This window comes from Anopheles coluzzii, chromosome 2 (genome assembly GCF_943734685.1).
Source record: "Anopheles coluzzii chromosome 2, AcolN3, whole genome shotgun sequence".
Classification (NCBI taxonomy): Eukaryota; Metazoa; Arthropoda; class Insecta; order Diptera; family Culicidae; genus Anopheles; species Anopheles coluzzii.
Genome location: NC_064670.1, coordinates 75,594,673 through 75,597,637, shown reverse-complemented (window position 1 = coordinate 75,597,637; position 2,965 = coordinate 75,594,673). Strand labels below are relative to the sequence as shown.

Below are 2,965 nucleotides of genomic sequence, written 5' to 3'. Positions count from 1 at the left end.
CGCACCAGTTCCAGCTCGTGTATATTAAATTTGAAAATATCTCCACAATATTTAAAACCATGGCCGACATAAATGTACCCAGAACATTCAGCGAAAAACGAAAATACGTGATATTCTTTTGAAAAATTGCGTACCTTCGTAAAATGGTTTTATTCTTTGCACCATTGATTCCAGCAATGGCTGCAAATATCGTCAAAAAGCTGTGAAGTATGATTTAGGAAATTTCATTCGTCATATTAGAACGGTACATCCAGTGTTGTCGAAATCTCGCCGACTCCTTCAAGAGAAATCTTTGATTCCGGCGAAACATCGAAAAATAACTAAACTTCCCAGTTGCTACAGATCGGCAAAAGTTATTGGAAGGCATGATAAAAATGATATGCGTGCATAACGTGCCTATGTTGTGCGTAGAATGGAAAGGTTTGGGAATTTTTCTGCAACCCATTTGCGAGGCACTGAAAATTCAATTGCATCGTCCCAACCTAGTTTGCCATTTAGGAGCTGCCGCACGAAAAATTCGAACGGAAATATCTTATATTGTTAAAGAAAAACTCGTCTCCCTGAAAATAGACAGTGTAACAAGGCTTGGCAGACATATTTTAGGAGTGAATATTCAGTTGTATGATGTGGAACAGAAGGACATAGCAATTTATACCATCGGTAACATATTTCACTAATTTTTTTTTATTATTTGAAACAAGTATTATAACTCTTTTTTTAATAGATAAAGTCATGTAAAATTTGGTTCTTTAATCTGATATAATCAGTTTGCCTAGGTTTTGTCTTAATAATATTTAAAAAAAAATGTTTCGATAGGAATGGTCGAACTCAACACAAGGCACACCGGAAAATATCTCAAGACAAAAATATTAGAAATCTTTGCAATGTACAAAATTTCCCTGACTCAAATTTTCACGGTAATGTGTGATAATGCGGCAAATATGATGGCCACTGTAAATCAGTTACGATCTGAGCTTCAAGAATCATATGATCATCCTGAGGACGACGACACCTTCGTGGTTCCTATCGAACAAGTCGAATGGATGGAAACTGTCGAAAAGGAGTTCTGTCTTACGATACATTAGTAAGATTACATTAGTAAGGTGTGCGGTACATACTATGTAACTCTCAGTTGCAGATGTTATAAGACCATTAGATACTGAAATACAAAAATGTACTTCAGTAGCAAACAATTGTAGAAAAATTGCGTACAAGTCGGTTTTTAATGAAGAGTCTCTCCCACCGTCGTACTCTAAAACAAGATGGGGAGTTGTTTTTGAAATGCTGAACTATTTTAACAAACATGAAAAACTTTTTAAAGAATTTGGGCTTCAGCATTCAGAACTAGGAATGTAAAGTAAAAAAAAAATAGTATTTTATTCAGTAATATTCAAAAAGTTCATAATATTTTCAGATCTTACGGAGTAATGGCAATTTAAAAAAGAGTATATTGCCGCGTTTGAGCCTGTATATATAGTTACCAATAAAATGCAAGTAAGTATCACTTTTTTGGTAATATAAGTAATTAAATTTTTCAATATATTTTTTCAATTCCAGAGTTTTATTCTCGCAACTTCCGAACGCATCCGGCCATTAGATGCTAATGTCCAGCCAGCTCCTTTACCGTCTTGCTCTGGCAACGATGCAGTGGGTAATTGTCCGAGCGATTTCGACATATTTTTCACTACTTTGTATTTTGAATCACATGCACAAACATCTGCTAGAAACAGATTTATTCGTGAACTATTTTTTTTGGATTTGGAAAACCATCAGAACTCGTCGTTTGACGTTTGGTGTCATTGGCTATCCAGAAAAACTACACACCCCGAGCTTTTTGAAGTAGCTACTTTGCTTCTGGCTGTTCCGTCAAACCAAGTTTCAGTGGAGCGGGCTTTTAGTGCTCTAGCTTTAATTCTTTCGGACAAAAGAACCAAGATGAATGATGAAAATCTAGAAAATATTTTATTAATTAAGTTAAATAGGAAGTTGTTTGAAAAGATTCTCCCAAATCTTTACAAATGGAACGAGGGAGATCTGTAGTTAGGTTTAAGATAGCTTTAAATGTAATTGTACATATATATATATATATATATATATATATATATATATATATATATATATATATATATATATATATATATATATATATATATATATATATATATATATATATATATATATATATATCCGTATCATGGCTGTGAACTATTTACAATACATCAAATTATCAGAAAAATGCATGATATTTTTATTCAGGAGTAACTGTCCGAAAAGGTCGTATTGCTTAAAATGAATTATTCTTTATCAGCCAAGAATTAACTAAGAGCAAAAAAAGAAGGAAAATCTGCTTATGAATGCCAGGTTAATCTAGCATTTGTTTACCTATCATAGACTTAGCATCATAGCATGGAGCGCAGGTGTTGACGGTGGTATACTAGGGTGGCTATGTCACCAATTATGGCTATAATGCACAATATTTTGGCTCTAAAACAGTCAATTTGCGTTTTGAAAACACGGTAGTATTTTTATTTCAAATATGATCATTTTAAAACATTTGTGCTTAATTAGTTCCATGCTGGCCACTTCCGTTTGTTAAATATCACCCTTTTAAAATGTGTTGCCAAGATGATTAACATCTCTTACCATTTTGCTAAGGAAAATACCGTTGAGCAATAAGAAATATTTAGTATTAGAGACCAGTATTTCTTCGATAAAACAACATCATGGTACAAAATATTAGTTCATCAGTTCAATCATCAGGTATGTAGAGTTTAATTGAACAAACGTTTTCTTTTCAATCTAATGTGTTGTTTTTTTTTTTAGAATGGCTCCGTCACGTAATTTGTACGTACACCGAAGATGCGATTAGCGACTGTATTAAGTCTATTCATGCCGGTAAAACATTGTACGCTGCCTGTAAGGAATTTGGTATCCCAATGTCCACCAGCCGTTACAGAATAAGTGG

At 33.5% G+C, this 2,965-nt stretch overlaps 1 protein-coding gene across 1 annotated transcript; it reads left to right on the top strand.

The window, feature by feature from the left end:
• The first annotated feature begins 1,281 nt into the window (after positions 1 to 1,281).
• On the top strand, positions 1,282 to 2,040 carry LOC125908363 (uncharacterized). Its single transcript, XM_049611079.1, has 2 exons — positions 1,282 to 1,352; positions 1,725 to 2,040. Exons 1-2 carry the CDS (start codon positions 1,282 to 1,284, stop codon positions 2,038 to 2,040), a joined length of 387 nt encoding a protein of 128 aa, XP_049467036.1.
• Positions 2,041 to 2,965: the final 925 nt, after the last annotated feature.